The 17,641-nt window shown below is 35.0% G+C and overlaps 1 protein-coding gene across 1 annotated transcript; it reads right to left on the bottom strand.

Moving 5' to 3' along the window:
* Positions 1-2,658: 2,658 nt before the first annotated feature.
* LOC144435538 (uncharacterized) lies at positions 2,659-17,308 on the bottom strand. The gene is made up of 12 exons (XM_078124127.1): positions 17,226-17,308; positions 15,280-16,107; positions 14,948-15,022; positions 14,343-14,542; positions 13,785-13,905; positions 12,240-12,461; positions 11,014-11,561; positions 10,444-10,618; positions 8,166-8,383; positions 7,101-7,299; positions 5,167-5,589; positions 2,659-4,412 (listed from the first exon to the last, which is right to left on the bottom strand). Exons 1-12 carry the CDS (start codon positions 17,266-17,268, stop codon positions 4,207-4,209), a joined length of 3,258 nt encoding a protein of 1,085 aa, XP_077980253.1. The 5' UTR covers positions 17,269-17,308; the 3' UTR covers positions 2,659-4,206.
* Positions 17,309-17,641: the final 333 nt, after the last annotated feature.

Below are 17,641 nucleotides of genomic sequence, written 5' to 3'. Positions count from 1 at the left end.
CGTACCGTGAGTTCGGGGTCAGTTACGATAAATCCTCCGACAATTAAACTGAGGTCAGAGGTCAACATAGTAAAGGACCGTCGAAATAGACTGGATTGAACGACAACAATATATCCATTCGTGATTTTTCTTAAATTAGGTATCTTTTTGTTGTTATTGTTGTGTTGTGTTGTGTTGTGTTGTGTTGTGTTGTGTTGTGTTGTGTTGTGTCGTGTCGTGTTGTGTTGTGTTGTGTTGTGTTGTGTTGTGTTGTGTTGTGTTGTGTTGTGTTGTGTTGTGTTGTGTTGTGTTGTGTTGTGTTGTGTTGTGTTGTGTTGTGTTGTGTTGTGTTGTGTTGTGTTGTGTTGTGTTGTGTTGTGTCGTGTCGTGTTGTGTTGTTTTAAATTTCAACTATGAATATCACAAGAATACCAAATAAATGGATAATTTAGGACAAGAACATTTAAACAGAAAAAAAGTTTGTCAGAACCTTTTATTTTTCAAAGCAATCGTAACAAAGTACATGTAAAGACTAGGACAGCCTCATATTTATGTGTATGTATACTTTACACATTGATAGGTTTTACTAACTAGGTAATGAGTAAATATATTAATGATAGCACGGCACACATATAAACCTTGTTGATATAACTTGTGATTTTAACATTTGCGTAATTTATTATCACAGGCAATATCAAGAATGCAAGCTTGTACGTACGTACGTACGTAAGATATATTGATGATGACTAAGCACACGCTTCCTGTGATAGCTTGTTGATGCAGTTTTTAATTTAATGAGTAATTTGCATAATCAATTTACCATGATAGGTTAGGATATATCATGCACAGTAGCTCATAATCAAATTTCAGCGATCCGTGTTTGTACAACAATGCTTCTATTAGTGTATTCAGTTGATATTTATACATCTTGTATCTAAACGTGTGACCGAAACCTTGCAAAGATGTATCACAGAATGGAAAAAAAATATATTTTTCATACAAAGCCTAGAGCTCATCTCGTTTTGATAAAACAAACTAAGTTGTATCAGCTGTGGATTACAAAGGATATGTTTGGTGTTTGTGAGTAAGCAAGAAGAAAGCTAACCCAATTTATAGTATGAAGCTCATTATGCCTTGTATGAACTGGATGACTTCTGATGCTAGTACTAACCTGTAGTTTGTTGTTTTTATTTACAGTAAAAGTATATAGTCTAATCTGCTGTAATGACACTTTCACTTATAAAATCTGATGGCTGAATTTGGTTGTTGGCTATGTATATATAATCATGGCTGAGATATCAATCTTTTTTTGACTGCATGGATATGTTTTCATAATTGTTCATAATTCTTACAAAATTTGAATATCACTAACAGTTACTATATCTTAACTTTAAAGCCCCCCCCCCCCCACACACACACACACACACACACTTCACTATGCCTATACCACTACTGGATCTTCAGTCATGTTGCTAGACAGACATAAACCCTGAAAATCAAAATATTTTAATTCAAATTCAAGGTAGACACCATGATAAATGGAAAAAACCCAAAATAAACAAACAAAATAAATAAATAATTCAGTTAAGTAATCACTATCACAACAGAGAATTGTGTTTACATCTTGTACTAAACTTTCATAGAATTGAAGGGCCATTCCAGAAATGTCAGCTAATTTTCAACATTATTGGACTTAGATAAATTGCATTAATGGAAGTTTTGGCAAAAATGCAGTAATTTGTCATTATTTTTTGAGAAATTTGCATGACCTGACATACATTGTAATTTGAACAGTAATTTGTAATAAACCATAGGAACAATTTCAGATATAAACATGAAAAGACGGTTCATATAATTTGGTATGAACCTAGATAATATCACATTAGATGTACTTGACTAAACATTGTAGGAATTAGATGAGATAAAGATAGAAAATTTTTGCAATATTTTAATGATGATTTTATCTCCCAAACTGTATTCTGGTATCCTAATCTGAAATGCTTTAGTTTCCCTGGATAATGTGTAATTTATCTAGAAGAAGACTGAGCACTTTGACAGCATTGTGTGTGTTTTGTACTTTACTCATAGATTACATGGAACACACTGTCAATTGTGTGACCAAGTAACAACAGTTTATCTTGAGTATGAAGTCTTTAAAAGTGTATAATTATATATTATATCAACAGGTGATTAATTGATTTACAGTTACAGATTTTTTTTCTTAGGTTTGAAATGGATTCAGATTCATGTAAAGTTAGTTCTGGTCAAGTGCACTTCAGGTCAAGAACATTAAGCCTTGACAAATTGACATTAGCAATTGAAGTGTAATGAAACTAAAATAGTTGGCATTGAAGGCGCACTTTACCACCACCCCCCACCCCCCACCCCATGATTAATGATCAATCCAATGTGTGTACCACAACAAGTAAGGCTACTTTATATTAAAAATATAAGAAATAATGAATGTCTATCATCCCAGGACTAGTTTTGTGTAAAACAAATTACTGCACTCATTTTACTATAATTAACTCAAAATTTTATTACACAAAATACTCTTAAAATTACTGCAGTACAAATAATATTTTTTTCAAAGTTGTCAAAACAACAATCAAAATGAAAACAAACACAAACAAAATAAATACATAAATAAACAATGGAATCAAGGGTTAATTATGACAATAGAACATCAATAATATATGCATGATACACTAACAGGATACGATTATTTAAAGTTGTCAAAACAGCACTCAAACCATGTACACATGCAGCCTTAAAACCTCTCTGTGAGATACAATTGTAAATGATATAAATATGTACAAATCTTTGTAACACAAAAAATCAATGATAAACCTTTGACAACGTCATGAGGAGTGCAATGGACTCTGACTGGCTAGATACAAAGACAATAAAATTGACAATCAACACAACATACTACCAAACCTGAAAGACTAGAGTTTCAATTAGTGGCACAATGTATTTTGTTATGTATTACACAGACAAAAAGGTACTGATAGCCCTCACTCACACATATGAAAGGCTATACTTTATCTTACTGTGAATGCAAATACAAAATGTACACAGTTTGCATTTGAATCTTCCTCATTTCATTCAATAGAGACATTGATTTTTGTTCACAGTGAGATCAAATGTATCATTTTATATGCTGGCAGATTATAAGTGTCTGAATTTGTTTTCTGTAAGTTGAAACAAAAAACCATTATGTGGGATGTAAATAACATGTCGGTGCCTTAGTGAAACTCTATAATCACTCTGGTTTAGTAGTAACAGCACCACATATCACATCATTCCATAAGTAGCAGTACTGTTGGCTATCTTTGGCAGTAAGTCAATATGTAGGCAATTATCTCAACCTTATCTCCCATGTTGAAATGACAAAAAAAAGGTTCAGTGTATACAACAAATCATTAAATGCATTGCCCAAAATGCCAAGATATATTTTTGTTACCTTAGAATTTCACAATTGTGTACCCAACTAAGGAGCAACACTAGTTGAAGATTTAACTACTGATACAATTGTTTTGGTAGTCCTGATAAAGTAACTGCCATCAAATGAATGTTTCTTCTGAAATACCTTCTTCACTATAACACTTATCTCAAATGATAAAAGTAAGATCTAATTAAAGTAATAATAACAATATTTTATTTATACTGTATAGTTCTGTATTTGTCTCCCAAGAAGTCCAGTGAGAGCTGACCCTCATGGGTTCAGTGTTAGTGTAGAAGGAAACCGTAAGTACGGTATTTGGCAACAAAACTGTGATGTTTGATAGTCAAAGTGAATGACACTTTTCTTACTTACAGCATAGCAAAAACTATAGCACTTCCCTTTAGACTCATTAGTTTGCATTGATAAAATGAAAAGTTGGCAGGAATGTAGTAAAGTATTACTTTTCTTTATAATCTCTTTGTCTTGGCTTGACATATATTGTGGTAACTATGATGTCATTTCCTGCAAGGTTTTCCCACAAACCTTTGCAGGAAATCTCCAAAAGTGACGAAACTCATGCAAGTGCAGTAGGGTTTGCTTTACATCAATAACAAGATTTCATATGTTGAATAACTTACCAAGGTGTTATTTTATCACCCCCAAATCATAATTTATGTAAGTTGATAGCTTGATTGGACTTTTCCTTTTAAGTTGACAGCAGTAATTAATACAAGTGTACTGAAGACAGAAATAAACTTGACTGGACTTTTCCTTTAAGTTTACATTTCAATGACAACTGTCTCTAGTTCAGGGTTTTCATCTGTTTCCGTGGTGACAATAGATACTTCATTTCCCCTGACGCCATGATTAGCCTTCATCGCTACCATCATACCATTCATAGCATCTGTCACAGCAATGGGGTGTGGCATTTCCTGTACTCCAGACTCTTCTGTTACCATGGCAACATCACTTTCAAGTTCATTAACTAGGGTGTACAAAAATAATAAGATGTTTAGACAGTGAGTGTTGACTTTGATGATGTATTAGACTGTCGACAGTCGTTCGTGCCTTTTTGCTACCTTTTATCTAAAACTAAAGTCGTTGCTTTGCTCTGATCAGGAGCAATACTATAACCGCGTATTGATTAGTGAGTGCCGATTGCTGCAGTCACGAACTGTTTGTGCCTTTGGCACTCACAGTTCCTATCAGTACGCATTATATTCAGTGCTACAGAGCGAGATGAAACGTAGCAAAAAAGGCACGAACGACTGTCGACAGTCTAATGGTGTGTATCTAGTCACCATTTTCAAGATCTAATTTTGCCAGTAAACTCCAAACACTTGACTCTAACATCATAACATGACCAGTATTATTGGTACTATTATAACCTGTGTAAATAGTGGTCATGTCAGAAGTATGAAACTTGTTGGATCTTTTGATTTTCATGCAGGCAATTGAACAAATATGACCAGAATGTAAAACAAATTGATAGACAAGCAAGTGCTCCCCCCCCCCCCCTTCCCCTAAAGTACCTCATGTTTGTGCTAGTTTTGAATTGAATGAGAGAAGTACGACAGAGGCAGTGAGTTTAACAGGTGGGATGGATAATTCAAATTAATGAAGCCACCTGAAGCACTGGCAATGGGGCTAAATAGAGCAATGACAGCATAGTAGATATATATAGTTTTAAACTCTTCAATAGGAGTCACAGATACTTTAAATTTCCATTTTCAAATTACCAGAGACTTCATGATGATGTGTTATTCCATGTTGTTGTTCTTCTTGGATATGATGGTGTTCATCACGCTGTACTTCCCCTTCTTCCTCTTGTTCACTCTGTTGTTGTTGTTGTTGTTGTTGTTGTTGTTGTTCTTGTGAGAGCATGGACTCAGTCAAAATAACGGTTTGTATGACATCCTCCACATTGGATGTACCTGTTGACTGTTCTGGTGTACTCTCTACAATGTTGACAATGTATTCCTGTGTGTTGGCAACCACAGATGAAAACTCTGCTAACACTGACGCAGCTGCAGTACTATCTTCAGTGACACCATCAGTGTCAGATGCTGCTACTGTTACTACATCACTTTCTGAGCTGATTTTAGTTGCAACATTAGCAGGTGCAGTTTCCATCACTGATAGATCTCCTCCTTTGCAAGGTACTATATTGAGGAAAGAATAAATTATGAAATGATAAATTATTGTCTGGCTAAAACCAATTTCCATTCTTAGGATCTAAAAGGTATGTATATCAAATATCAATCTGGTTAAAATCCGATGTAGAAGTCTGCTAATTGTTCATTGTTAGTTTACTTTGGTAACAATGAACAATTAGCTGGCATCTACATTGGATTTTAATCAGATTGATCAAATATTAACTTTATGGATTAGCAGAGATGCAATCTTTAATCTTGAGAAAGGTATATCTGCAGTCAAGGTGTGAATTTTCATGAAGTTGATTTCCCTTCTTGGGATCTATGAATGATTACATATGTTACTAATTCACCAGGGATTATTTGCATTGGTGCATGTGCATACTAGTGGTATTTTCACTGCAGTGCAATACTGAAAACATTATGTATTGCATACCTGCTTGCAAATGATATTCAAATGAGGTCATGATCGTTCACTACACATGAAATTGCGTGATCAAGCTCTGTATGATTTGCCATTTGAGATAAACATATGTAATAATTACAGAACCCCATGCCACATGAGTTCCTGTGTGGGTACTCAGGGGTATTTGCATTCATGCTTGCAGTGTTTTCTGCTGCACCTTCACTCGTCACACTTGTGAAAGTATGGGTGCAGAGAACACTGCAAGCACTCGAGCAAATACCCTGAGTGCGCCACAACTCCCGTTTTTTGGGATTATGTCATCATAGTAATTCTATCAGTATCATAATTTGCTGAATTATTTGCTGATTTCAACTGCTTCTTGCCTTCCGCCATCAATATGTACATGAGTCATTTATTTTTATACGTACACTATAAATAATACATGTTTTGAGATTATATATTACATGTATTCCAAAATTTTTTTCTTTGTTCAGTTGATTAAAATATGAGTGACAAAAAGGACCCTAATGACAAGTAGTGACAAATACCACAGGTCATAATATGAGAATTTCATCACAGAATAAAGACAAATATTGGAAAATAATAATGACTGTATAAGAAATAAACTGATTAAAAAAATACAGATTTTGGTCGTTTTAACTTCATACAGTGCAGAATCAATGAAAAAGACATATTGTGATGTACAATGAACAGAAAACATTGATATTTTGATCATAATACATTTGGAGGACTCCAAATTGATTCCTGTAGGGCAGTATGAAAATCAACAACATGCAACCATCATACTCAGAAACTGTCAACTGAAAGTAAGATCACTAAGCACTCACAATTGAAAGTTAAAAGGCTTTTGGACCATGCTTGAAATTTTCATTTAAAAAATGGAGCTATAGAAAAAGTTGGTTTAGAACAAACAAATGATCCCATGTAATCTTTATTAAGATAACATTAATGTGATGACCCCGGAATTGAAACATAGCCCATTATCAAGTCTTGGTTTTTTTCATATCTTGAATATTTGTGAGAATCAGTTGCATGTTACAATAAATTATGAATTTGTCACATGTGGTATATGCAAAATAAATTGTTTCCATACTTTTGGCTCTCCTATGCCTGGATAGTGTTCCGTGTTCTGCAAATGCCCGTCCACAGCGCTCACATTTGAATGGTTTTTCTCCTGTATGACTTCTTTCATGTCTGATGACTGAAGCTTTTTCCCTGAAAGCTTTAGGACAATATTGACATTTCCATGATAAGTCAGCATTGTGGATTTTCATGTGAGTATTCAGTATGGTCTGAAAAATAAAAGACATAATATGTATGTTAGTATCGTATACCCAGTATTCCTTCTTATGTAATTCAATGGCCAGCGTGTGTATCAAATCAAATCAAATTTTCTGTATCACACCCTGGCACACTTTGCCCAAATATGGTAAGTGCTGCGCTTGTCAATGCCCAAATATGGTAAATATGAGCTTGTCAATATGTTTGCCCAGTGATTCGGTTATGATATTTTCTCAAGATATGTTTTTGAGCATAAAATAATGTTTCACTGTCAATTTTTGTGGTTATGTGATTTAAATAATGTATTCATGTCACTACAAGGATATATGATAAAATCTTTATGGATATGTGGACCTTGGTAGTATGACTTATGGGCCATCCTAAAGTTGGGTCATTCAGTCATACAACCTCAGTCCACAAAAGCCATATCCGGGCTGCAAAGATTAGTATAGTATTGTGCAACTCTAGGCATTGCAGTATGATAATACCAAAGGTACATATGTGCAACGCTAGATTTACCATTCTGATAATGTATACATACATGTATGTAGGGGTACTGAAACTGCAAAAGTGCATGGAACAGAGTGCTAGGTCTAGCACTTCCCATGTGCAGTTACATATCTTATACATTTGTAACTCTAGTTACCCTTATCATACTACATATCTGTGTAACTCTAATTGTACCACTATACTGGGGGGTATATACATGTGCAACGCTAGTCTTACTAGTGTGATGATATGTATCTATGCATCCACAACAATCTGTACAAGGTTATCATTTCCACATTAATATAGACATGAATCTGTCTAGGTGTACTGGAATGCTAACACATTAAAGTGACATTGTATACAGTGGTATCACAGTGTGCATTACTACCTTTGTCTTGAATCCTTTATTGCAATGTATACAGGTGAATGGTCTTTCATTTGAATGGATCCGTAGATGCTCTTTGACATGAGTAATACGTTTGTAGAGTTTACCACATTCACCACACTTGTATCTTCTTTCATTGGTGTGAATTAGAAGATGTTTGTTGAGGAAGTCTTTACATCGGAATCTCTTTGGACAGTATGAACACACAAATGGTTTTTCCCCTGTTGACAAATTAGGGTAATAAACACAAAACATACAAATGTTGTAAATAAATGTCATTGAGAAGTTGTAATAACAATTAAGTACTGTCTGAGAAGTATTCATGCATGAGTTCATACATCTAATGCCATACACAGTAAATATCAGAGGCTTGGCCAACCTTCAACAATATTGTAATGCATTCTTAAACCTTGACTTTAGGAAGTTACACATGACTCATTACAGTTCTCTTTGTCTAAAAGTCAAGTTCAAGTGTTGAATGCAGTCTGACTTGGTCAACTGTGACAAGGAAAGTTACATTTTTCAATAGAGGAGACTGTCTAAAATGGGGTGACAATGGCCAACCTAACTGCTAAAATCCATTTATTTTGTTTAGTTTTATGTTTTTCCTTGAAAAATACAAATGTGCCTAAACCATTTTATACAGATACATGATTTATATTACATACATACATACATACATAAATGCACACACACATACATACATACATACATACATACATACATACATACATACATACATACATACTTGTACTCCGGCGTGGGTGTTAAATTTTGACTAACAGTTACAAATGAGGCTATTGACCAATCAGGGAAAATCATGAAGACCGGTGTATCAGCAGAGTAACTAATTTATCAAATGCCAGTGGTGGAAGTGTATTTTTTGTGTATGCCATCCAATTAATGCCATCCAGTGAAGAGTGATTAGACACAGACAATCATAACAAAAACATGACCCCTGATTGTGACTGAACAGATAAGACTTCTGTTCAAACGGTGAACACTATTTTCGTAATAATAAACATAATCTCAGAGTGTATTTAGAAGGTGAATAAAAGACACATACTACAACTTGCAAGGTACAGTAGACAGTATAATGGCAGGGAGAAAGCGACAGTTTGCTGTTATGACAGCTGACGACATAGATCAGAAACTGAAGGCAAGTGTACCGAAAAATACACAGAAAAATAGTAGCTCATCATGCAAAGTTTGAAATAGTTGGACCGAGGAGAGGGATGAAGACGGAATGGATAAATAAGTCACAATAATTGTGGACTGTATTGTAGTTTGAATTGTGTTTTTTACTACATCTTGCAAGAGGTAGACGATACTATTGCTTCGTAATACACAATATTTCAAAAGTTTGAATGGTGTATTTCATTTGCATGTAATTAATATGCTGTTTCTTTATGCTAGTCTTGTTTAATAGACACAAGTAAACAATAGACACAAATAAACAATTTCGCTGAAAGTTGTACTTTTGATGTCAGTAGCCATGTTTTGTTTTATCAGTGGTGATTATATTTCATATCACTAGTTGCACAAACATGATGGATGTGATTGTATTGAGTAGATTGTAGTATGAATTTCCGGCATAATAACATCAAGCAAATACATAGTGGTACCGTAATTGCTATTTTCGTCATGCAACATAGCGATATACATGTGTGACATTGAATGTTGACACAGGCGTGTATCCAGTTTGTTGACATGTTTCAGCTTCAATTGGAAGTCACTTTGGAATCTGGGTGTCTTATTGAAAATCAAAACATAAACGATGAGTGTATGAAGTTCTTCCTGGGAAGAATATAACACCATTAAATACTTAGCCGAGGTACAAGATAAATGCCATCCGGGGCAATACACTCCTCCTAAATCGGTGTGTATTGACCTGGATGGCCTTTATTACACACATACGTATACATACATGCATACACACACATACATATGATACACATATACACACACACATACATACATACATACATACATACATACATACACACACACACATACATGTACATACACACATCACATACACAAGATACATGAAACAATTTCATACAATACACTCAGTTTTTTAAAAGTGTTCAAAGACTTTCATTGTGTGTATCTGCTGTCTTTGACTGAAATTTAAATGCAGATATTTGTATAAAATACTTTGGTATATACAATGAATCATCCATATCATGCCTATAAATTCATTACATGCAACAATCCTTGTAACTACAAAATAATGACTGTGTCAAACAAAACACACCAGAAGATTAAAACATCTCACCTGTATGCTTGCGTAGATGAGTTCTGAGGTAACTCTTACCACGGAAACATTTATCACATATACTACACTGATAAGTATCCTTATAGCCATGGATATTAATACCTTCTGGATCAAAAGAACTGGTAGTATCCTGCATTTCTAGGAACTGCTGGTAAGCTGTACTGAATTCTACATTCTGTTTTTAAATAGAAAAACAGTCATTGTTACAGAGTGATACAGATGGTACTGTCTGGTAAGCTGTACTGAATTCTACATTCTGTTTTAAAATAGAAAAACAGTCATTGTTACAGAGTGATAGAGATGGTACTGTCTGGTAAGCTGTACTGAATTCTACATTCTGTTTTTAAATAGAAAAACAGTCATTGTTACAGAGTGATAGAGATGGTACTGTCTGGTAAGCTGTACTGAATTCTACATTCTGTTTTTAAATAGAAAAACAGTCATTGTTACAGAGTGATACGGATGGTACTGTCTGGTAAGCTGTACTGAATTCTACATTCTGTTTTTAAACATTGATTGTAAAAAATTATTCATTGATTGTAAAACGAAAACTGGCTAATGTACACTTACCTGTTCAGCTGTTGGTTCTGACTGCATGTCATCAACACTTTCAGCTACTGCCTGTAAGTTATTTTCATCGTTCACTTCCATGGGAGTATTACTACTATCTTCAAGAGTTACCTTTCTGGATAAAGTTACATCAAGTCTCTTACCATGTTTCACCATCATATGTTCTTGCAGATTGTTCCTAGTGCGAGTTGCAAAAATACACAAACCACACCTATGTGGCATAGCCCCTATATGAGATTTCAAATGGTCTCGAAGGGCTGGATTTGAGTCAAGTACAACTCTACAAGCTCGGCACTGGTAAGGGAGAAATTTGTCAGGTGTTGGTGTTTGCTGGTGTATGCTGTTACATTCATTATCTTCCTGTATGTCTGTGACAACTGCAGCAGTAGCAGCTGCTTCAATGATATGTCTTTCATTCTCAGTTGAATCACAACCGCTTTGTGTCGTGTCCATTTCTTGACTCTCAACTTCATTTCCTTGATTCTCAATGTCATTTTCTTGGCTTTCAACTTCATTTCCATCATCTGTACCAGTTTCAATCATCTCCTCTGAAATACACATTAAATTATCAACATTTATATCAATCATTATATCCGAACGTAACAACAAAAGAATTATCATACTTTCATTAACACAATTAAACCTTCCTTTCATCTCTATTCATAATAGCAGCTAAAATATTTGAGTTGTAAAGCATATTATTCATACTCAGCTTAGACACTGATGTGAACATTCACTCTGGGGTCTGTGTACTAAAGTATCACATCAAAACAAAAATTTGATAAGTTTGTGAAACAAAGTGAAGTGAAATGTTTCTCTCTACTGTAATAGATCTGTGAATATTACAGACAGACAGACACCTCTACTTCTTATATATGGTGTCCATATCCAACAAAGATTATGAACACACAGGCATAATGCTGATGGTGGTCCTTTTGATCTCTCCAGTATTCAGGTAAACATGATATCTATGAGCTTGGTGAGGAGACATTTGAAACTGTCTACTGTCTTTGCGTTTTGGATGCATATATTGTCTAAGAAATAAGTGAATATTTCTAGCAATTTTCCTTTGAGATGATTAGAATGAAGGAAGTCGAACACATGAACATATTGAATATATAGACGTAGTCACTTCAGACAGAGCCTTTATGGGGTAAAATAAGGGGGCAGACTGACTAACATTGAACATTATCATTCATACTATTTTGAAATAAATCAGGACTCACCTTGTAATTGTTTGGCCCTTGCTTGAGCCCTTGTGGTAATGATGGATTGTGAGCCATTGATTGCTCTATTTGCAGTACTAACTGGATTGGTTGGTTTGAAAACAGGGTCCAAACTTACAGTGAGTCTAGCTTGACATGCTGTAGGTGCTTTCATGTGCCGTGTTAATGCTCCAGACTCTCTAAAACCTTTCCCACAATTAGAACAAGTAAAAGGTCTTTCACCTACAATAAATGACAAATGTTTTATAACAACATGTACTCACTACATCGTAAAACTGTTATTCTCATATCTCATCACTACATCCTCTCTGTTTTTATATATGCCAAGTTTACTGAGTCATTGAAAAAGGGGCTTTCTGAAGGCTTTCTGGCTCACTGAAAGGTTTGACTAATTTTCCTTCATCATTGATATATATGTAATTACATTACCTTAGGTACTAGTGAGGAAACTGAGCTATCAACTTACTACAATATACACAAATTAAAACTATTGTTGTTCAATGTGGTAGAGTACACAAGTGGGTCATAGTGGTGTCTCTGTTGTGTGGATATAATCACCCTGTAATCAAAATAGTTTAAAAACTGGAAGTCCATTAAATGCTTTGTGCAAGATCATAGAAGCCATCAATAATACACCCTACTGTGAGTACAAATTACACTGTCGAATCAATTTCCATATAATTTTACGATGTCTTGTACCAATCCTTTGTAACTTTTGTGTACATTGTGTATTGTTTGAAGTATTGTAAATTTAAATGCTGGCAGTTGCCAAATTTCCCCTCGTGGGATCAATGAAGTATTATTATTATTATTATCATTATAATTATTGTTTTTGGAATAACAACTACATGTACCTTCATAAACTTTATCAACCATAGGGAATTCTATCTAATGTGTTAGGGAATTCTATCTACCTGTGTTGACCTGCCTCAATGTGATAGGGAATTCTATCTACCTGTGTTGACCTGCCTCAATGTGATAGGGAATTCTATCTATCTGTGTTGACCTGCCTCAATGTGATAGGGAATTCTATCTATCTGTGTTGACCTGCCTCAATGTGATAGGGAATTCTATCTATCTGTGTTGACCTGCCTCAATGTGCTAGGGAATTCTATCTATCCGTGTTGACCTGCCTCAATGTGATAGGGAATTCTATCTATCTGTTATGACCTGCCTCAATGTGATAGGGAATTCTATCTATCTGTGTTGACCTGCCTCAATGTGATAGGGAATTCTATCTACCTGTGTTGACCTGCCTCAATGTGATAGGGAATTCTATCTATCTGTGTTGACCTGCCTCAATGTGATAGGGAATTCTATCTATCTGTGTTGACCTGCCGCAATGTGATAGGGAATTCTACCTATCTGTGTTGACCTGCCTCAATGTGATGGTAATGGGTAAAAGACGCTCTGCTGATTGTTTGCAATACATAGATATTACAGATGGAAGTTCTAAATCACTTCATCAAAGACACCCAAGCTGTTGATTGATGGCATCCGACATTTGAATTTCCAAAGATACCAAAGTTGTGACAATGCGCTTACCTGTGTGTCGTCTCCTGTGTCTGTCTAGTGATCCTTTAGTTTTAAAACCATCTCCACAGTCCTCACATATAAAATCCCTCTTGTCAGAATGGACTAACAGATGTATTTGCAGTACAGACTCCTGGGTTAAAACATAATTATTAAATCGTATTCATATTTCATGTAGAAAGCCAATTCTGGTAAAATTCCAACATTCATTGAACTGGTGTGAATGTGGGTTGATGGGGTATTGTGTAAGTATTACATGAAATGTTGTACAAATTATGGACTTTTACCATAAAGCATCTCTGAAACTTTAACAAGTCATGAAAGAAAGTGATAAGCACATGTCTAATGTAATGTGTATAAACTAATAAGTTACCCTACCATATTATGTAAATTCTGTGAAATGATGAAATAATCCAACAACGAAATTTAAATACAAAACAGTTAATTTGTCTGGGCATTTTCAACTTTAATCAAGTTATTACACAGACACAGACACATCTGCCCACACATGCACACAGACACGGAGACACTTTCCCACACAAACATACGGTATAGTTACTGTAGATTTACCCTTTTAAATGCTTTGTGACAGATTCCACATATATATGGTCTAGTACTAATGTGTGATCTCATGTGTTTTTTCAGCTCTCCTGCAGAAGACAGTGTTTTTGGACATTCTCCACAATTATATACTCTGTGGTTGACTTGACGATGTTTATCAAGAGCTGCCTGATGTCGGAAAAGACGACCACACTCGGCACATTTCACACCTGTAAATGTTTTTAAAAAATCACTTTTAAGTTTTTATCATGTGAATACAGATGACACATAAGATGTTAGTGAAAAACATTACATCCATATTCCATAGTATAATATCTTGTTATTTTAATTATGTCGGATTAGAACTAAAATTTGGGAAAGAAATGCAGTTGTCTAGCATAGCAACAGAAAAAGTTAATCCTGAAAAAAAGACTGGCCCTATCTAATCCATATGGCTCAACTGATAAGATAGTACTATTAATCTCAAACTATTGGATTCAAACACTGGGGTTTAACAATACAGGAGAATAAGTGAGAATAAGGAAAGACAAGCATGATGCAAAGTCATGATTTTTTTCCTGTCTTCTACTTTCAAAGTCACAAAGTTACCACATATGTAACTGACTGGTTCTTACCTAGGTAATCCATTTTATTGATAGGTTTTTCAGCATTCCGTTTGTCATCCATCATGTGATCCATTACCACAAGAACTACAGCATTAAATGAAACAAAAATAATTGGGATGCATTTGAGGGACAATTTTCTCCCACCTCTGATAGTAAGCTCTGCAAATTGTATTAATTATTCCTACTACGGTAGTGCAAACATACAAATTAAGCTGTCTCTTCAGTTATCTCTTTTTAGATTTTGTCATACTAACACTTCCCATTTGAGAATAAATTGTAAAATATGTTGTAAATATATATTATATACATTTAAAAAAACAACAGTATTTGTAATCACTTACCTGGTTGTGATTTCTGTGAATAGTTTATTGGTGCGAGCTGAGGCAGTATAATTTGTGGGTTCTGTTGGCAAGCACTGAATGTGATCCTCTGTTTATGGACATTATATTTGTGTTCTACATACTCAGACAGAGAAGGGAATACCATCTGACATGATCCACAGTGGTGATCATCTGGAATCTCTGTCTGCTTTATCATTGACTTTAAAATTGTGTTTGCTTCACTGACTTTACTGCCCTCTGTGGTTTCTTCCTCATCCATTGTTGTCTCTGGTACAACTGCATCACGGTTAGTGGTTCCGGCTATATCATCAATGTTTGTACTTGCAGCTGGGTCATTTTTTTCTGTGGCTTCACCTAAATCAGTTTTGTGTGTGGTTGCTTCGTCATCAACTGTGGTCTCTGGTAGTAGAGCATCACTGTTAGTGGTTTCAGCTGAATCATTTTTGCTTGTGGTTTCAGCTAAATCACTGTTATTAGTGATTTCAGCTAAGTCATTGTTATTGGTATTTTCACCCAAATCATTGTTGCCTGTGCTTTCAGCTTTATTGTTCTTGTCTGCGGTTTTAGCCAGCTCAATGTTGTCAGGGGTTTTAGCTGGGCCATTGTTATCGATAGTTTCTTCTGGGTCATTGTTGTCATGGGTTCCTTCAGGATCAGTGTTGTCATGGGTTTTTTCTGGATTATTGTTATCTGGGGTTTCTTCTGGATCATTGTTATCTGGGGTTTCTATTGGTTCATTGTGGTCTGTGATTTCAGTTGAATCATTGTCATCTGTAATATGCACTGAGACTTGGCTGTCATCAACAGTGGCTTTGTTTACAGCAGAATCTAAGAAAGAAATTTCCAATAAAGAAGAGTATGAACAAGTAATTAATCTAATAGGTAAGTACATGTAGTACCAGCCAATCTCTTGTCACACAATATTATAAATTACACACCTTACATTTCAAAGCACAGTAACTCACTGGAAGTTAATTTACAGTTGGAACATCATGCATAGAAAAATACCTGCATCCGCAATGGCTAATCTCTCAGTCTACATCAAATGGTGTGCCAATTTAAAAACTAATGCAAGTGATCATCAGATGGCATATGACAATGTGCAATTGACAATGGGAGTAGTTAAGACTGGATTGAGTTAATAGTTGGATGAGCTGGGGAATTGGGATGAAGTGACTTGAAAGTTTACCATTATTTGAATAAAAGTTTTACCAATATTGCCGTAACCGGTAATTGGTAATACAGAAAAAATGTATTTCATTGTCAATCTGTAACAGTTTACAATGGATGTATTTGGGAATTCTCACTAAAAATGCTGAATTGTGAATACAAACATAATTTTTGTCTCACACCAATGCTTCATAGCCACAACAATATACTAAGTATCTAACCTGACCACAATGAATGAATATAAGAGAACTCGGCCAGTTGCAAAGTTGGCCGGTAGAAGAACTCGGCCAGTTGCAAACTGGGCCAACTGTAATACCAGATAATTTATATTACATGTAATGGTATATAATCTCAGGTTTACAGAATCTATCTTGCTTGTTTATGTTTGTGACAATTTAAATTTTTTAATTGAAAAGGAATAATTTAGTTTCCTCTTCTGACCAACTTCTCTTGACACATAATGAATGCTAAAAAAATAGACGATATACTGATAAAGCTGTGAAATTATTGAATGCAAATTTGTACAAAGAATAATATTAAGAAAACCAACTGCATCAATCAACCAATCAAAATATTAAATATTCTGCATGCAAAAGTGCAACACACGGCCGACATTTTGTCTGAAATACGTGTATCATTGGCAGTGGTACCGTCGGCATGCATTATACGCACTTAATATCCACGTGAAGCTTCAATTCAACTATATCTGTGGCTGATATCAATACTCATTGGTGTAGAGAACTAAAAAATGTGATGTTTATCAAAATCAAACTTACCGCTGCTATTCGTCTGATTTGGTCGTAGATCGGTAGAATTCATTACGACCGACTAAAAAACGACAAACTCGCTGCCGCAAAATGGCCGCCGTATAGCGCATGATCATTGCGCATGTCATTTCATCCTCGTTCGAAGCACTATTCCAAGCTAGCAATCTGCTACAAATGTCACATTCAAAGTAAAAAAAAATGGATGGTGCTTTCTCAAATATAAGTAACACAACAAAATAATCATTTTCTTTACCCAACTCCCAAAACTGTTATGGCCTCGTTTATGTCGGAACCCAAGGTGAACTCAGTGAATTCTCCTTGTTATTATCATTATAATGGAAATTGAAGAATTCAAGACCATTCTTTCCATAGCAAATTGTCGCTTCAAAATGAATTGCGGACTAACGCTAGTGTCAGTGTGCAAT

Source organism: Glandiceps talaboti, chromosome 5 (genome assembly GCF_964340395.1).
Source record: "Glandiceps talaboti chromosome 5, keGlaTala1.1, whole genome shotgun sequence".
In the NCBI taxonomy this organism is placed as follows: Eukaryota; Metazoa; Hemichordata; class Enteropneusta; family Spengelidae; genus Glandiceps; species Glandiceps talaboti.
Note: the sequence above shows the minus strand (reverse complement) of the source record. Positions and strands in the feature narration are given on the sequence as shown.

What these genes read in the sequence shown, in the direction of transcription:
- LOC144435538 (XM_078124127.1), bottom strand. Translation starts at nt 17,268, where the DNA reads ATGAATTCTACCGATCTACGACCAAATCAGACGAATAGCAGCG. An exon ending in TTCACAGAAATCACAACCAG is followed by an intron (nt 15,023 to 15,279) that starts GTAAGTGATTAC and finishes TTAATGCTGTAG; the next exon opens with TTCTTGTGGTAATGGATCAC. An exon ending in AAGGGCCAAACAATTACAAG is followed by an intron (nt 11,562 to 12,239) that starts GTGAGTCCTGAT and finishes TGTGTATTTCAG; the next exon opens with AGGAGATGATTGAAACTGGT.